General features: G+C 40.6%; 1 protein-coding gene across 1 annotated transcript in view; it reads right to left on the bottom strand.

Annotated features, from left to right (window-relative positions):
* Positions 1-17351, bottom strand: part of LOC126282241 (histone PARylation factor 1) — a 114482-nt gene that overhangs the window by 71126 nt on the left and 26005 nt on the right. The window contains exon 4 of the mRNA XM_049981828.1: positions 16528-16664. Coding sequence (XP_049837785.1) covers positions 16528-16664 — 137 coding nt within the window. The remainder of the gene's footprint in view (positions 1-16527; positions 16665-17351) is intronic.

The raw sequence follows: 17351 nt of genomic DNA, 5'->3' as shown, positions 1-17351 counted from the left end.
GGTTCTCTCTTCAGGTGCCACCCAGCTATCACAACACCCACCTGACTTTCGTTCGTTGCTGAGTTTCATGGCCCCTACAGGGTCGTTATCCACTCTTTGTGTTATACTGGATGTAACAGCTCATGCATCATCTGGGTGAGCTCTGTGTCATCAACGGACTATAGCCGAGACGGTACATGATAACTCTACCATTTCGAATTGGCTACCTCGTTGACCTTTTTTTAAAAATTTATGTAAATACTCCTTTCCCCACATTTTCCCAATCATTTTTAAGATATGTATTGCTAAATTTACAAAGAACCATTGGATGAGTTTTTTTATTTAGAGCATTTGAAGGTGAAAACTGAATGGAGGTCAAAAGAAATAAAGAGAAGAGCAACACAGCATTTCGTTTGGACCATCCCAATTTTGTTTCATATATATACCAAGCAGGAAAGCGCCGGCAGACAGACACAATGAACAAAACACACAAACACACACAGAGAATTACTAGCTTTCGCAACCGATGGTTGCTTCTTCAGGAAAGAGGGAAGGAGAGGGAAAGACGAAAGGATGTGGGTTTTAAGGGAGAGGGTAAGGAGTCATTCCAATCTCGGGAGCGGAAAGACTTCCCTTGCTTGTGTCTGTGTATGTGCGGATGGATATGTGTGTGTGTGCGCGCGAGTGTAGACCTATCCTTTTTTCCCCCCTAAAGGAAGTCTTTCCGCTCCCGGGATTGGAATGACTCCTTACCCTCTCCCTTAAAACCCACATCCTATCGTCTTTCCCTCTCCTTCCCTCTTTCCTGAAGAAGCAACCATCGGTTGCGAAAACTAGTAATTCTGTGTGTGTGTTTGTGTGTTTTGTTCATTGTGCCTGTCTGCCGGCGCTTTCCCGCTTGGTAAGTCTTGGAATCTTTGTTTTTAATATATTTTTCCCATGTGGAAGTTTCTTTCTATTATATATAACTTCCACATGGGAAAAATATATTAAAAACAAAGATTCCAAGACTTACCAAGCGGGAAAGTGCCGGCAGACAGGCACAATGAACAACACACACACACACACACACACACAAAATTACTAGCTTTCGCAACCGATGGTTGCTTCTTCAGGAAAGAGGGAAGGAGAGGGAAAAATGAAAGGATGTGGGTTTTAAGGGAGAGGGTAAGGAGTCATTCCAATCCCGGGAGCAGAAAGACTTCCCTTAGGGGAAAAAAAGGACAGGTGTACACTCGCACACACACACACACACACACACACACACACACACACACACACACACACACATATCCATCCGCACATACACAGACACAAGCAGACATATTTAAAGGCAAAGAGTAAGGGCAGAGATGTCAGTCGAGGCGGAAGTACAGAGGCAAAGAAGTTGTTGAAAGACAGGTGAGGTATGAGCGGCGGCAACTTGAAATTAGCGGAGGTTGAGGCCTGGCGGATATCGAGAAGAGAGGATATACTGAAGGGCGAGTTCCCATCTCCGGAGTTCGGATAGGTTGGTGTTGGTGGGAAGTATCCAGATAACTCGGACGGTGTAACACTGTGCCAAGATGTGCTGGCTGTGCATCAAGGCATGTTTAGCCACAGGGTGATCCTCATTACCAACAAACACTGTCTGCCTGTGTCCATTCATGCGAATGGACAGTTTGTTGCTGGTCATTCCCACATAGAAAGCGTCACAGTGCAGGCAGGTCAGTTGGTAAATCACGTGGGTGCTTTCACATGTGGCTCTCCCTTTGATCGTGTACACCTTCCGAGTTACAGGACTGGAGTAGGTGGTGGTGGGAGGGTGCATAGGACAGGTTTTACACCGGGGGCGGTTGCAAGGGTAGGAGCCAGAGGGTAGGGGAGGTGGTTTGGGGATTTCATAGGGATGAACCAAGAGGTTACGAAGGTTAGGTGGACGGCGGAAAGACACCCTTGGTGGAGTGGGGAGGATTTCATGAAGGATGGATCTCATTTCGGGGCAGGATTTTAGGAAGTCGTATCCCTGCTGGAGAGCCACATTCAAGGTCTGATCCAGTCCCGGGAAGTATTCTGTCACAAGTGGGGCACTTTTGGGGTTCTTCTGTGAGAGGTTCTGGGTTTGAGGGGATGAGGAAGTGGCTCTGGTTATCTGCTTCTGTACCAGGTCGGGAGGGTAGTTGGGGGATGCGAAAGCTGTTTTCAGGTTGTTGGTGTAATGGCCGAGGGATTCAGGACTGGAGCAGATTTGTTTGCCACGAAGGCCTAGGCTGTAGGGAAGGGACCGTTTGATATGGAATGGGTGGCAGCTGTCATAATGGAGGTACTGTTGCTTGTTGGTGGGTTTGATGTGGACGGATGTGTGCAGCTGGCCATTGGACAGATGGAGGTCAACGTCTAGGAAAGTGGCATGGGATTTGGAGTAGGACCAGGTGAATCTGATGGAACCAAAGGAGTTGAGGTTGGAGAGGAAATTCTGGAGTTGTTCTTCACTGTGAGTCCAGATCATGAAGATGTCATCAATAAATCTGTACCAAACTTTGGGTTGGCAGGCTTGGGTAACCAAGAAGGCTTCCTCTAAGCGACCCATAAATAGGTTGGCATACGAGGGGGCCATCCTGGTACCCATGGCTGTTCCCTTTAATTGTTGGTATGTCTGGCCTTCAAAAGTGAAGAAGTTGTGGGTCAGGATGAAGCTGGCTAAGGTGACGAGGAAAGAGGTTTTAGGTAGGGTGGCAGGTGATCGGCGTGAAAGGAAGTGCTCCATTGCAGCGAGGCCCTGGACGTGCGGGATATTCGTGTATAGGGAAGTGGCATCAATGGTTACAAGGATGGTTTCCGGGGGTAACAGACTGGGTACGGATTCCAGGCGTTCGAGAAAGTGGTTGGTGTCTTTGATGAAGGATGGGAGACTGCATGTAATGGGTTGAAGGTGTTGATCTACGTAGGCAGAGATACGTTCTGTGGGGGCTTGGTAACCAGCTACAATGGGGCGGCCAGGATGTTTGGGTTTGTGAATTTTAGGAAGTAGGTAGAAGGTAGGAGTGCGAGGTGTCGGTGGGGTGAGGAGTTTGATGGAGTCAGGTGAAAGGTTTTGTAGGGGGCCTAAGGTTCTGAGGATTCCTTGAAGCTCCGCCTGGACATCAGGAATGGGATTACCTCGGCAAACTTTGTATGTAGAGTTGTCTGAAAGCTGACGCAGTCCCTCAGCCACATACTCCCGACGATCAAGTACCACGGTCGTGGAACCCTTGTCAGCCGGAAGAATGATGATGGATCGGTCAGCTTTCAGATCACGGATAGCCTGGGATTCGGCTGTGGTGATGTTGGGAGTAGGATTAAGGTTTTTCAAGAAAGATTGAGAGGCAAGGCTGGAAGTGAGAAATTCCTGGAAGGTTTGGAGAGGGTGATTTTGAGGAAGAGGAGGTGGGTCCCGCTGTGATGGAGGACGGAACTGTTGCAGGCAGGGTTCAATTTGGATAGTGTCTTGGGGAGTTGGATCATTAGGAGTGGGACACAGGCAGACAGTGTTTGTTGGTAATGAGGATCACCCTGTGGTTAAACATGCCTTGATGCACGGCCAGCACATCTTGGCACAGTGTTACACAGTCCGAGTTATCTGGATACTTCCCACCAACACCAACCTATCCGAACTCCGGAGATGAGAACTCGCCCTTCAGTATATCCTCTCTTCTCGATATCCGCCAGGCCTCAACCTCCGCTAATTTCAAGTTGCCGCCGCTCATACCTCACCTGTCTTTCAACAACTTCTTTGCCTCTGTACTTCCACCTCGACTGACATCTCTGCCCTTACTCTTTGCCTTTAAATATGTCTGCTTGTGTCTGTGTATGTGCGGATGGATATGTGTGTGTGTGTGTGTGTGTGTGTGTGTGTGTGTGTGTGTGTGTGTGCGCGCGAGTGTACACCTGTCATTTTTTTCCCCTAAGGGAAGTCTTTCCGCTCCCGGGATTGGAATGACTCCTTACCCTCTCCCTTAAAACCCACATCCTTTCATTTTTCCCTCTCCTTCCCTCTTTCCTGACGAAGCAACTGCCAGTTGCGAAAGCTCGCAATTCTGTGTGTGTGTTTGTGTGTTTTGTTCATGTGCCTGTCTGCCGGCGCTTTCCCGCTTGGTAAGTCTTGTAATCTTTGTTTTTAATATATTTTTCCCATGTGGAAGTTTCTTTCTATTTTATTTACATCATCACACTCACAGATCTTTTTTCCAGATTTTCCCATAAAAGAAGCACTTTCTCCTGGGTGAAATTACACTATAAACGGGGTAAAATAAATATTTTTCCGTGTTAAGTGGCAGTATACTTTCCCTTGAAGCTGCAAAACCTATCAGTCCTTTGAAAGGTAAAGGTCCTACACTGGCATAGGACTTCCCAGCACTTTAGGAAACGAAATCCAGCAATAAACAACGTGTTTTGGAAAGATCTTTGAAATGCAACACTATGTCCACTGCTTATATTCATACTGAAAAAGTATGTATACAAATGCTGCCAATTACAGCACGGTAGCTTCTGGAGCTCTGACAGAGATTACATTGCGTAATGCACTTTTGTCAGCCAATCACAGCTCACATCAAGAGATATCACCAGCCAATGACGGCAGATATTCAGAGCATTAGACAAGTTACACAGTCAGACAATAGCAAAATCACTGTTACGTAGGGCGACCACACAAAGAGGAAAATTTAATGGTTTAAATTAATATAAATACAGTATTGCTACTTGAAAAGCTGAACTTTCACATATAATATTGGACATCAACAATTTTTTGCTGTTTTTCTCTGAAGGTATGGTTAGGCAGGAATCTACTAGTGCTTTGGAAACCAAACTTCAGTATCTGGTGTAATTCGTATCTCTACTTTTGTATTACACAAACAAGCAGTCCAAATAGTTCCAGAATGAGATTTTCACTCTGCAGCGGAGTATGCGCTGATATGAAACTTCCTGGCAGATTAAAACTGTGTGCCGGACCGAGACTCGAACTCGGGACCTTTGCCTTTCGCGGACAAGAGCACTTGGCCACAAAAGGCAAAGTTCCTGAGTTCGAGTCTCGGTCCGGCACACAGTTTTAATCTGCCAGAAGGTTTCAGTCCAAATAGCGATGCGCATCAAAGATCTTTCCAAAACACATTGTTTTTTCCTGGATTTCATTTTCTTAAGTGCCTGTAAGTATAAAACCTGTAACCTTTTTCTAATCTGTTTTTTAATAGCTCAATTTATTTAATATTTATTTTGTGATCATGGGTGCAGCAATTTAGGAGAACCTTTAGGAAGTAAAGTTTATACTTAACTGTCGTTGGTGTCATATTTTCTTGAAGAGTGATGCAACAACTTTTACATTGTTTTTACACAAAACTCCAGCTATAATGTACAATACTTGAAAAACCACTAACATAAGGCTGTGAGCACTCACTGCAAGGTCTGGGGATCTTTGCGAGCATTCAGCATTCTGAGTGACAGATTGAAGTGGCAATGAAGGATGGGACTGAATAAGAGCAGTCACCACAGCATCAGCTGCTCACAGCAACACGATCCAGTGACTGGATGAAAGGGGAAGAGACCACTGTGAGCTGAGGAGATGAGGTGAGGTGAGGTGAGGTGAGGTGAGGTGAGGTGAGGTGAGGTGAGGCGAGGCAAGTGAGCCAGCAATCGGTCACATGAAGGAAGAGTCATCACTTTCACCAACTAACATCATTATATGCCTGCTCAGAATCCCAATACTGTGAAATGCCATAATCATACAGCTGCTGTTAGCGTGTTTTAAATACAAATAAAACAATAACCATTTATACACCCAATACAAATAAATATAACTTGATATATGTAAAGTTAACAAAAAGCGTTGCGGCAGTATATGTGACTTTCGGACATGTAGTATGTTCTTGAGATGATCTTGGCTACCATGTATATAGCACACTTTGGTTTGTTTTTGTATCCTATCTTTGCAACAAATACTCCCAGATACAGAAGCAGTTACTAGAGAGCACTCCGCAACACCTATGGCCGAGTGCACCAACCCCGGTCAAAAAGCATGATAACCAAGGTCCCGCGATCATAGTTAAAAGTAAATCGTGTTTAAAATGTTTCTGCAGTGCACCAATGTTAATCGCTGGTCAGCAAACTGTCGTCAGCCAACTGTGCAGTTGCCCGCGGTAAACTTTCTACATTGCAATGGAACGTGCCCTGGTGACGCAAAGATGTTAGTAAATATGAAATTGCACAGATAATCACTGGTGCCACGTTCTATCTTTGCTGTTTTTTCCGTCGACAAGCAGAAGTGTGTGTACGTACCTCGGTACCTATTTCTGATCTGTTGGTTTCTTTTTTGGAGAATAAAGGAAAATAAAAGAAGAACACCGAATTTCTCGAAGTACGAGATAGATGTACTTCTTGAACTGGTGGGTGCAAATGCATCCGTTCTTGAAAGAAAACCGACGGTTGCAGCTTTTTTTATTAAAAAAAAAAAAAAAAAAAGGGCAATGTGGTCCCATGTGGAGGCGCAATTTAATTCTACTCCTGGTAACTTTTCTAGGTTCATCGTACGCGTAGGATATGGCACACACTGGCTTTTAGTTTTAAATTTGAAACTGTTATTGGCGTACCACTGAAATACGTGATAGGACTATGTACATTTATGGTTGGAATTATTTTGTTAGTTTTAAATTTAAAATCCAATGCCGTGCTACTGTTAACTAAATATTATGTGACTAACGCAAGCTTTTATGTTGAAATTTGTGAACATATGTTTCTCACTTAGCCCTGTGCCGTATTCTTCATATATGCCTACACCACTTTCTTTTTAATGAACTGATATGTAAACAAAAGCCGTATACAGATCTTAGATTTTTATTGCAGTTATAAGTTAAGAGCCTCAGAATGCAAAATGGACTTATGAATGTAAATAATACAAGAATTAATTTATGGTACTACAAACTACATTTATTTAATTTCAGGTATGACAAAAAGATCCTGTGACAGGCTGAAAACCTGTTATGAAAATATGAAAAGAAGACTTCGAAAAGACCTTGCAGAAGAAAAGGTGGAAGTGTATGAAACAGGTGGGGGGAAGCCTACCCAAAAAACCAAGATCCATGATCGGGCTAAACTATTAGAAATTGTTGGTTCCTCAATGAAACCGTTAACAAATGCATATGATTCCGATGCATAGTTTAGCATGATTGTGGATGTTGTCAACATGGAGTGCAGTGCAGTGCAGTGCAGTGAGAACACGCCACCTGCTTCAGTTGTCGAGTTTGCAGAGTGCACACAACCTAGCACTTCCCACACACCTGTCATAATACAGACACCAAATAAAGTTCTGGTGGATGTCACGCAGCTGCAATCTGTTTCACAGTTTCCTGATCAACCCAATGAAAACATTTGCACGCCAAAAAATACATGGCATCGTCGCAGGGTGCCTGCAAAACCAAGGCCATCAGGTTTGGGAACAGTGATCGGAGGCACAATTACTCATGATGAAGGCAGAGCACCAAAAGGAGCTGAGGATAAAAAATTTAAAGAGTCTGGCCCTGAAAGAAAAACTAAAGTACTGGAAGAAGAAAAATGCCAGTGACACGTGACATTTTTTTCCTGTGACAGTCAATTTTTTAAATTTTTTGTGCTGTGTTGTATTCTGTCTAATGTATTAAAGTTGTCTCACAGTTCAAATTCTTTCTCTGTGTTTGTCTTGTTAGTGACACTGCTTCTATCCTAGTTAGGGTCTGTCTAATATCTGCTTACAGCTTATTTGGTCTGGACTAAGTTTCATCCAATCACTTAAAATTAGAATTACTTCATACATAAAAACGGATAAGCAACACTGCAGTTTACACAAGTAAGCTACACGTCAGTTGCAGGCCTGCAGCCATAACGTCAGGTGCCAATTTCTACTTAAATGACATAACAATGAGGTAGACTGTTAATGAAACAAAATAATAGTAATAAAGTATTCTTGTTCTCTAACTTTGGAATGAACATATGTGCTGTAACAGTTATATATATGAGGCCCAATGTTATCATGCTTTGCATTGTTTGTACCAGAATATCCTAACATATTAAATTATGAGGGAAAGTGCCATTTGTGTGTGCCATTTTCTGTTCAATACTCTGCACCTGGTAATGTTTATAATGGGAACCTACATCTTTTATGACAATACAATTTGAAGTGGGGCTTGTTGAGAAATACACTGCTGTGGTAAGTAAGCATAGCATATGTGGCTTTCCTAGCCACACCACTTAGTAATGTGTGAGGTGGAAACCTGTAACATTTATCATAACAGTATTTGTAGAGAGGCATTATTGAATAATACATTGCTAATATGGACAGTAGTGAGATTAGCATTGTGTGGCTTTTCTAGCAATACTCTGCACCTGTTAATGTTTACAATGACAACCCATAACTTTTATCACAACAAAATTTGTAGCAAGATATTTTCAGAAATGCATTGCTATGATGGGTCACTGTTTTCTGCTACAGTACTCATAGCATGTGTGGCTTTCTTAGCAATACTCTGCACCTGCTAATGTTTATGATGGCAACCCATAACTTCTGCCACAACTGTATTTGTAGTGAGGCATTTTTTTTGTGGCACTATGCAATGATAAGGAATTCCCTTCTGTACAGGTGAGCATTGGATATGTGAAAAAACTGCATCAATATCAGTGACAGAGTGAGTTTTCCTCAGTAATAACTTAAAGTATGACACTTCGTACCATCAACCCACAGCATTACGGTTCTGCTTTCATATCTTCCGAAGTAGCACACTCCTTAACTAGTTATTGCTCTTGCACTGATCCCCAAAGTATTAGACATTGCTGACAAAATTCCATTGCCTTTTGTAGCAATGAGAACTTCTTTTGGTGGCAATTTCTAAACACAAATTTGTCTTCAATTTCATGTTTTTTTTTTTTTTTTTTTTTATTACAAAAACAGTTGTACATAATATTGTGTAAAGTGCTGCTACACGCATGACTGACTATAATTAACAACGTAATTCAATTCTTTGCACAACCTTACAGCCACACACACTTATGTTTAAGAAAATCATATTGTAAATAAAGAGTAGTGATTAATATGGAAACAATTTAACAAACAATCCCAATCTGTCATTTTATGTTATTACACAAATGATTATTTTGCGCCCATGTGTGTACTGCATATTCACAATTTTAAGCTAATCTAGGTGATAAGACTGCATTAATACTGAGCAGAAGTGCAGTAAAATAATCTCTAAACTGAAAGGTTCTAATAATAAAGAATGTGCTCTTTTAATATTGCAAAACTGTTGGACATTCACATGTTTGTTGTTACAGTAGAAAATTTAGGAGATGTTTAGGATCTATACTGAACATAATACAGAAATATCCACTATATTTTATTCCACTCGCTTTCACTCTCACACTCTCTAAATGTAATGGAGTCATTTGTTCTCAAATTTAAGTACATAACCAGAAACTGAACATGTATATAAATAACAGAGTACTGCATTGCTTTCACAACCAATGTGATGCAAGAAATATATCTTTAATAATGAATTATTAACAGTTCCACACTAAAAAAATATCTCAGAAAAGCAGCAGCTGGGTAATTGTCAGTAGGCAGCGCATCCTGTCCCTGGCACAACAAAACCTCAAATTTCGCATCACACACCCAGTTCAGTGAGTACTTTTATGTTCACTAGACAGCAGAAACAAAATAGATTACATGCTGAAATAATCTGAAAAATTGAAAATACGGCGAAATCCCATAACTATAATCATAATTTTTCATTACGAACAATGTCTGAATTTATTTTAGATTATCGGAAATATTCATTAATTATAGCACGGCAAACTGCTCTTCCAGGTAATGTATCATCACGATACATCTGCTGTCCATGTAGCACTGGTTCGTTGTCTTCAATGTTGGGGCCTCTCTCATCACGTAACTAATTTAAAAGTCGAGAAATTTCAGAATCTTCTGGTGGTTCTTCACTGCTTGTACTCCTTGCAATATTATGCAAGACAGCCGAACCCACAGTGATTGACATTGCTTCTTGTGGATTACATCTTATTCCTACAGATAATTTGGGGAATCTTCTCTTCCACGTACCGTATTTTCTCTCAACATTGTTTATAGTTTTAATACGAGACCTGTTACATTGATGCTCTGTTTCATTTTGCGGATTTAAAAGTGGAGTTGACAAGTATGATTTACATGAATAAGCACTATCTCCCAATAAGTGACCTTGTGGTATTTCTCCGTTTTCAAATTGAGCTCTGCGAGCACAGTTGAGAAATATGGTACTGTCGTGCAGAGAGCCTGGCCATCGAGCGACAATATCTCTTATTAAAAAATTGTGATCACTAATGGTTTGACAGTTAAAGGAAAAATATGATTTCCTATTGCAGAAAAGTTCAGCATTATGTCCTCCAGGAGACTGAATTCTTATATGGGTACAATCCAAGGTACCAAGAATGCCAGGAAATCGGTCCAATTGACTAAAACCATAGATCACAGAGCGCATTTCTTCTCTTGTGGGAAATTTTATAAAGCGAGGAGACAGTGACGCTATGATGTCTGACACATCACTGATGATTCGTTGTGCTGTTGTATGATGTGTATTACTGTTGTCCCCAATAAGAATGTTGAATGCATCTGTTGCATTTGGCCTTAAAGTAATCAAAAGTCTGTTTATCGGAGAAACAGGATTATTCCGATCAGTAGGAAATTCTAACCTATCATTAATTTGATTTAATAATCACCACACTGTTTCTTTTGACAGACGAAATCTCTCTTCAAACTTCCTGTCACCATAATCTTCAAAAGGGTTTCCCCTTTCCACAATCACTCCAACATGATTTAAATGGTCAAGGTATAACAAATCTTCCTCAATCCCATCCATAACATCAAAATGCGCCACCATTTTAATAGCGTATGCTTCTAAAACCGTGGTTATGTCAAGAAAATCGGGAAAGAGCCCCGGTTAAATAAAACCGCGGTCGATTCCCTCGTTTAACTTAGATCGATGTTGGTGCACCAGAATACTGCACTGAACAGGATTATATATCAACTTAACCACAGTTAACTGTTAATCAAGATTGGTGCACTCTGCCACTAAAGTCTCCAGCCATCGGATCAAGGGCAGCCGTTCTGATTTCATGGTCAAAATACACAGAGCCATTCTGGCACAGAAATCCTTAAATAGGTTTTACAAGGCAAGTAAAATGTGAAATATTATCCACAGTGTTTCCTTTACTGTCGACTTGATTAAGTAGAAAAATATGTAGAGGGGGACATCAAAGAACAGCTAGCAAACATAATGTGAACACAATAACACCTGAAGAGCATTTATTATATTTTTAGGTGTGAATAGATACTTAAAAAGTGACATGATCAACATACCGGATGAAGTAACACCTTATTTTAAACTTAAGCAGGTAAATCATTCCAAGCAAGTTGGAAATTTTACATACAGTACACAGTATAGCACCTCTATTGTAAAATAATTGGGAAGTAAATTTGTTGGTAACCGCAGACTTCATAACTTAGAAATCATGGCTGGGAGGATAGAGCCGAGAGATACAGAGAGGGGAGGGGGAAGGGGCAACGGAGGGGGGAGGAGGGGAAAAAGTGAACAGGAGTGAGAATTAAAATGAGAGAATCTTGGAGAGAAGAAGGGAGGAGTGTGTGAAGAGCAGCGACCAAGATTTTGAGCTAGAGCGAAATGAAAGCAAAGGGATATGCCAACCAGCATTCATAACTTTGGTCAGAGAGCACAGCGGCCGTAGCATCTTTCATATTTACAACTGATGCACCCTACTGTACACACAAAATTAGCTAAAAACACACAACAGATTACTGGAGTAAGACTGGTTGATATTCTTGTCACTGATAGTTTCTAAAAAGGTCAAAGAAAGCTATTAGTAATTTCGTAACTTATGATGAATGTTGCTTGGCAGAGACGGGATTGTCAAACCTGTCTCGCTTGCTTTTCAAATCACCCAATTTGTCAGTAGTCAATCAGTGTGCTTGGCTCACCTGACGAGTTCAGTTCTGCTCATATGTGGAGCAGAGTTTTATTAACTGACAATGTGGGTACCACTCATTTGTGTCATATTTTGTCATGCGTAACAACAAGGATCAACCTTGTTTACATCTATCGGTCCTCTCTCTCCAATAAAGGTTGCCCACCAACAATCACTGAGACAGCGCCCTGTCAAATTGTTTTCATGGCAGCTGGCTTTCAGCTCCAGCATTATAGTGCTAAATGTGAATATGTCCAGGGACCCCTATAACATCAGTATTACAGGAAGATCGGCTCTTACAGGTCACATGACAAAATCCAAGAAGCACATTGCAAAAGCAGCTGCCATCAGAAGCACAGCAAGTTTGTATGTCAACACACAACTGGCAGTGAAGACTTCAACCCAGCAGGCAGGTTCCACTTCCACTAACACATCTACAGATTCCGCTGGACCAACAACAGCGACACTGACTGCTCGAATTGTTTGCCTCTGCAGAAGAACCTCACTGCAACATCAAAACCCAGGGATAAACTGAGAGGATTTGATCAGATGACAATAAAGGATGAAGTAACAAAGGCAGAAATATTGTGGTATTTGTAGTGCATCGTTTCACACAAGTCACCGCCTAGTTCAGCAAGAAAAATATTACTTTTTCCCATTATGTTCCCCAATAGTGAAGTGGCCAAGAGCATGTGTTTACAAAAGGACAAAATTGGTTATACCATGCAATACGGACTAGCTCCCTTTTTTTGAGTCTGAAGTTAAAGCTGACCTCATAAATGTATCATGGGTTGTTGTTTATTTTGATGAATACTTCAACAGGGTGTGCAAAAGAATACAGATGAACATTTTAGTGCAGTAAAAAAAATCTAGTATGCACTCTTTACTACACATTGGCTTTTCCCAGCAGTTCGACAGCATCTAAACTACTCGAGTCCTTCAAGAAAAAAATACCCAGTGAAGCAATGAAAAAACTTTTTTTACAAGTATTGATGGGCAGTCCTAGCTTCGAACTCACGTTCTTAAGGGAACTTTTTTGAAAGAAAACGAAGGGACAGAGACAGTTCTATTGAAAACTGGGACTTGTGGCCTTCATGTTGTTCATGCACCTTCAAGTCTGCAATACAGGAGACACAATGGATGATTAATTCACATTTTACATGCCTTTTACAACCTTTTTAAGGATGTCCCTGCCAGAAGAGCTCTGTATATTTATACAACAGAATCGGATCTGTTTCCCTTGAAGTTATGCGCAATTCAATTTCTGGAGAACGTGGAAGTTGCTGAGCAAGCTTTAGTAATGCTTCCATTTCTTCAAATATTTGTTCCAAAACTGGAAGACAAAAACAAACCAAAATGTGCTAGCTACAAGATAATGACACATCACCTCAAGGACAAGCTACTCAGTCCAAAAACTGCCTTTTCTAAGACTCTTGCTGGAGACTTGACACCTTTTCTACAGGATTTCCAACTGATTGACCACTAGCACCATTCTTCCATTCTTATTTGACAGAGATAATGGAGACAATGATGACATGAATTGTCCAGCCGACGAAGATCTAGCTGTCAGTTAATTTGGACAAAGAATTCAATCTTTTGAGTGTGAACCACTTTAAGACTGGGTCACTGTACAAATGAGTTTAGGAAGGACAAGTCCCTCATAGCTCTTAAAATCACTACAGTCTGGAACAAATGCAGAAGAGGAATTATCTAACTCTTGTCAATGTTGATGGACAAATCGCTCCTAAGTTTAGGTTGACAAAATTCACCATTTAACTGAAAATACGATGATAAAAGCACAAAATTCACCATTAAACTGAAAATAAGATTATAAAAGCACATGTTCATCTTATTTTCAGTTCAATGGTGAATTTTATGAGCAGATTGATGGTGTTGCCATGGGAAACCCTCTCTCCCCTCTGGTAGCTAATTTATGCATGGAAGACTTCGAGGACAAGGCACTGGACTCAGCAAGTTTTAAACCAACAGTCTTCTGGAGGTACATGGACGACACATTTGTGGTATGGCCACATGGAATGGATGAGTTACATCGATTTCTTGAGCATCTGAATGCCATCTATGTTAGCATCAAATTTACTATGGAAATAGAGAAAGACAGCTGCCTCCCCTTTTTGGACGTCGTCGTTCGCCGTGAAGTGGATAGCACTTCAGAACATGCCGTATATCAGAAACCAACACACACAAATCTATATCTTCATGCCAGTAGCTGCCATCACCCTTCACAGACCATAGGTGTCCTTAAAGACCTTAGTGCATAGAGCGCACTGCAAATCCAATAAATATAATTTGCAAGAAGAGCTCACATACCCAAAAGCATTTTTTAATCGAATGAATTTTCTCCGCAACAAAATCGTAGAGCATTCAATACAAATCTAGAATGCAAATATGTGATGGGGAAGAAGACAGTGATTCCTTCAGATCTAGTGCATTTTTGCCCTATGTGGGTGCTCTTTCCTCGAAGATAGGCTGTATTCTAGGGAAACGCTGTGTTAAGTGATCCTCCGGCCCCCCACAAAGATTGCAGCTTTGCTCAGCTCTGTAAAGGATGATTTACAGCTTCATAAAGCGGGTGTGTATCAGATTCCTTGCGGAAATTGTGAGAAGTCGTATGTAGATCAAACAACACACACCGTTTATGAGAGGTGTGTGACGCATCGAAGATACACATGCTTATTACAGCCAGACAAGTCAGCTGTGGCCGAACATTGTATTGATACAGGGCAGGCCATGAATTACAGTGATATGAAGATTTTAACACCCACTTCTTCCTTTTGCGAATCTGTCTTCAAAGAAGCTATAGAGATTAGATTAGCTAATAATTTAATAAATAGATATAATGGTTTTAATTTGGACAAAGCATGGAATCCAGCTTTTGCGATAATTAAACTGTGGAGAAGTCGTCATGGTGTCACTGCCGCCTATCATATATTGATAAGCGAATCTAATGTCTGTACACCTTCGCCACAGGCGGCGCATGTGTAAGCCTATTTCTCTGCCGCCAACCAGCATCTGCGACTCGCATGCACAGTACTGCAGCAGTGGAGCATATAAGGCCACACTTGGCATCTTGTCGTCAGTCTTGTGACTCACTCTGAGGATGGCCGGGCGATATGCGACCGAAATATCAGTGGAGGAAATTTTATTTGCGCGGCTGCATGCCCAAAATTTAATGGACCATACTTGTCCTAATTGAAAGCAAATTTCAGAGTGGTGAATAGAGTTGTTGCACTTGACACTTGTTTTCGCTTTATGTGAACCACCTATCACTCTAAAACTGGACTAATTTTGTACGAGAGCAAGGTACAAATGTGCTGCTACCTGTCACTTGATTGGTGCTGGCTTCTGTTGTCTATTTATAGAATTACTTAGAAAGAAGCAGTAGCAAACATTGGGAGAAGATGAGACAATTCATCGCCAAAACAAGGAGAAAAGAACCAAACCGGTATTGCTCTTATTGCAACACATATCTCTGCACACCAGAACACTTAGCCTTTTTTGTAAAGATAATTACACTTTTTTCCATCACCTTGAATTTTGGTCTTTTTTAGTGAGTATTATCATTTATGACACAAACACAAATGTGCCAGTAAAATTTTAAATAATGGCGTAAGTGGCTAGTCTACAGGGCCCGAAAATTTTTAAATAGCTGATCCTTCAATGAGAGTCACACGCTCCACAATTTAAGAAATTCATTGCACATTCTCAAATATACTGTAATTCATCTTGCATGGAATTTTACTTTGAAATGAACGCTTCTCAGGCCACCATTTGCAATATTTTCCCATGATCTGTTAGAAATGTAAACAACTGTGACGTAATGCTCATCAAAAGTACATTTGTTGTTACGAAATACTGCATAGTCTTTGTCATAAAGCCTTTGCCTCATTTTCATCTCAAGAGACTTGTGTGTGCACTGTGTTTTGTTGTTGTAAATGGCCCACTTTCCTTGCAACTGAAGTTTTATTTTGGTGTTATTCTCTCATTTACATTTCATTGCTGCAGTATTATTCAGCAGTAGTGGGCTAAGGTAAAATTCTTTGTTAGGGTATCAGTTCTTTCTTAAAAGTCAAACTTACACAAATTTAAATGAAAACTAATACAATGAAAAATTTACGGAATTCTAAAAATTCCCAAGTTTTTCCAGATGAAAAACTCCCGAGTTTTTCCCAGAGCTCCCAGTTGTCCCGGGAGAGATACTCCATTATATCGTAAAAAGAGTGTCTTTAAGAAATTATGGAAATTCTGTACAGTTGATTTTGTTAGGTCTATCTCACATTGAAAACAATTGTATGACTGTTCAACAAGCTGGATGGAAGCATTCCCTTTTGAGATACAGGGGTGGCATAAATATGAACACTTTCACAGAATACCTACAAAAAAGGGCTGTGGATGTTTCATGTCAAAATTTATGAACAAATTACTTAAAAATAATAGAAACTTGATAAACATTCATTACATGTTGGAGCATGTGTGATTTGTGTTCCTCACTATGATTATGAACACTTACTGTTCCCAACAGTTATTTACCTGGAATTCTGGTGGGTCATAGTAATATCTCCAATGGCGAAGATATTCTGATTTCTTGTACTTGCTTCCTGGACCCAAATTTCCACACAAAACATCAAATGGTCCTACCAAAGTCAGTCCAACTGGACATAATGCCTCTGTTGGGAAAAAAGGTATATGAGACACGTGCAAATGGGAGCTGGTGATTTTGAGTCGTAAAGCAGCTCTTTACTTTATTAAGCTTTTAACCTCTAAGCAGAATGAAGCAATACCAAGTTAAGACATCTAGAATCATGCCAACACTGTCTAATTATTTTGTATAGCCAATCTCTATTATTATTATTATTATTATTATTATTATTATTATTAGTTAGTTAGTTAATATTATCATTATTAAGCAATGGAAAATCTGGGGTGGAGTGACGACAACATTATGAAAAGATTGGGTTGCTACTCACCTTACGGAGGAGATGATGAGTTGCAGGCAGGCACAGCAAAAGTATCAACAATGCAAGAAAAGACAGATTACTACTCAACACAAAGATGACACACTGAGTTGCAAACAGATATAATGAAAATACACTTTCACATTAACTTTTGAAAGGAAACAAACATATTCATTCATGAGACATGCTTGCTTGTGTTAACGAATGTGTGTATATTTTCTTTTAAGAAGAAGGCTTCAGGCAAAACATAATGCATATGCATCTTTACATTGTGCCTGTCTGCAACTCAATGTGTCATCTTTACTGTGAGTAGATATTTATCTTTCCCTTGTATTGTTGATATTCCAACCTGAAGTTTCCATTGTTTGATCAGTTTCTTTACTTAGAGAAAACTTAGAG

Source organism: Schistocerca gregaria, chromosome 7, assembly GCF_023897955.1.
Source record: "Schistocerca gregaria isolate iqSchGreg1 chromosome 7, iqSchGreg1.2, whole genome shotgun sequence".
Taxonomy (NCBI): Eukaryota; Metazoa; Arthropoda; class Insecta; order Orthoptera; family Acrididae; genus Schistocerca; species Schistocerca gregaria.
This window is presented reverse-complemented; position numbering and strand designations above follow the sequence as displayed.